Below are 2,333 nucleotides of genomic sequence, written 5' to 3' on the forward strand. Positions count from 1 at the left end.
GTTGAATGTATTTAGTGATATAGCAAAGCATTTGGACTTGGGTTATAATAAACTTATTTTAGATGTTCCTACCCGATGGAATAGCACCTACTTGATGTTGAAGACTGCAATTAGGTTCAAGGAAGTGTTTCCTAGATACCATAGAGTAGAGCATGCTTTTCTATGGGTGGTAAGTCCTGAACAGTGGGATAAGGTTGAGAATGTGAACCAAGTTTTAGCTATTTTTAATGATGTGACCAATATTGTCTCTGGAAGTGACTACCCTACATCCAATCTGTTTCTACCTGAGGTGTGGAGAATGAAAGAAATTATGGATATTAAGGTTGTGGATAGGAATGAATATATAAGATTAATGGCAGCTAAGATGAGTGATAAATTTGATAAGTATTAGGGTGAATCTAATATGTTGATGGCCTTAGCTGCTGTGTTGGATCCTAGATACAAAATGAAGTTGATTAGGTTATGTTTTCCTATCATTTATCCACTCGATGTTCATGGTGATAACATAAAGGCTGTACTGGATACTTTGAAAGAGTTGTTTGAGGTTTATGTTGCTGCCCATAATGCATCTATCATTCAACAACAAGCAACTGCTGAAGTCAATGCTTCTACTACTACAACTGCCTCTGTTACAGAGGTAGTTTCTGGTGGTAGATCACGGTTTAGGCAACATGTTAGAAGCAATGACATCATCCGACCCATAAAAACTAATTTGGATGTTTATCTTGAAGAAGATGTATTCATTTCTGATAGTGAGAATGGTGAAGATAGTGATGCAAACTTTGACACTTTGGGATGGTGGAAATCCAATATCATAAAGTACCGCATCTTATCTAAGATGGCACGAGATGTATTGGCTGTTCCAATCAATACAGTTGCTTCAGAATCATCTTTCAGTGTGGGTGGTAGAGTTATTGAACCCCATAGAGCATCATTATCAATTGATACTGTTCAAATGCTCCTATGTGATTTAGATTGGGTTAGAGCACTTCATGGCGTTAAGAAAAAATATCGAATACATGTAAGTTACTTTATGATTCTGTTATTTTATTTATTTCCATTTTCCAAGCTCTTTTTCACTTATAATTTCACCTTATTAACTTTGTGTTTGTGTTTGTAGAAAATGGTGGAAGTGGAATTGCCAAATTTGCCGTGAATGCTATTTTCTCATTTCTGTGAGGTTATGATTCTGTTATTTTATTTATTTGAATTTTCCAAGCTCTTTTTTACTTATAATTTCACCTTATTATCTTTGTGTTTGTGTTTGTAGAAAATGGTGGAAGTGGAATTGCCAAATTTGCCGTGAATGATGTTTTCTCATTTCTGTGAGGGATTCTCTGAAAAAACTAAATCTGTTTACCGTTTTTCTTTGCTTATTAAATATGTAATTTGAATGTCACATTATATTTTAATGTTATGTTCTGTATTAATTGTTATACTTTGCTGGCTTTATTGGAACTTGGAATATTGGACATTTGGATTACCTGTTTTAAGCTTTATTATAAGTTATAACTTATAACTGCATGGAGACTCGGAATTGAGGTAATATACTAATATACTTTGTTCACTTTTCCAATTCCCTTTTGTTGTTTTCAAGTTTATCTACATTGCATATACTGGTTTTTCTTATGTGTAATCTTTATTATAAGTTCATTTTGAGTTTGCTTGTAATCTATTAGCCTATATCATGCATCAACTTGTGTTCATTCTACCCTCCCATTGTTTTTGCAAATCTGGTTTTTGAATAATCATTAAAAGCTCTATCTGAAATTTTTAATTACCAAATCTTAAGTGATAATTCTCCCTTGACATCTTGCAAGGGAGTTAAAAACATCTAACAATTTTTTTTTTCTCATTGAATGCAGTGATTGTCTGTGTGGGCCTGTGACAACTAGGGCTGTGTAATTTAGTTGCATTTTTCTCATTCGTCTAATCTTTTATCTCTTTTTTAATTTGATTATATTAACTTGTTCATGTAACTAATTTTAAATCATTGAATGTAAGTTCTTTATGATTCTGTTATTTTATTTATTTCCATTTTCCAAGCTCTTTTTTTACTTATAATTTCACCTTATTAACTTTGTGTTTGTGTTTGGGAAAAATGTTGGAAGTGGAATTGCAAAATTTGTCGTGAATGCTATTTTCTCATTTCTGTGAGGGAATCTGTTTACTGCTTTCCTTTGCTTATTAAATATGTAATTTGAATGTCACATTATATTTTGACGTTATGTTCTGTAATAATTGTTATACCTTTGCTAGCTTTGTTGGAACTTGGAATATTGGACATTTGGACAACCTGTTTTAATTGTTATACCTTTTTTGCCCTCCCATTG

The 2,333-nt window shown here is 32.5% G+C and overlaps 1 protein-coding gene across 1 annotated transcript; it reads left to right on the plus strand.

The window, feature by feature from the left end:
• The first annotated feature begins 409 nt into the window (after positions 1-409).
• Positions 410-1,156, plus strand: LOC148584345 (zinc finger BED domain-containing protein RICESLEEPER 1-like). Its single transcript, XM_088518161.1, has 2 exons — positions 410-1,021; positions 1,121-1,156. The coding sequence occupies exons 1-2, from the start codon at positions 410-412 to the stop codon at positions 1,154-1,156; spliced, it is 648 nt and encodes a 215-aa protein (XP_088374287.1).
• The last annotated feature ends 1,177 nt before the right edge of the window (positions 1,157-2,333 follow it).

This window comes from Corylus avellana, chromosome 7, assembly GCF_965113065.1.
Source record: "Corylus avellana chromosome 7, dhCorAvel1.hap1.2, whole genome shotgun sequence".
In the NCBI taxonomy this organism is placed as follows: Eukaryota; Viridiplantae; Streptophyta; class Magnoliopsida; order Fagales; family Betulaceae; genus Corylus; species Corylus avellana.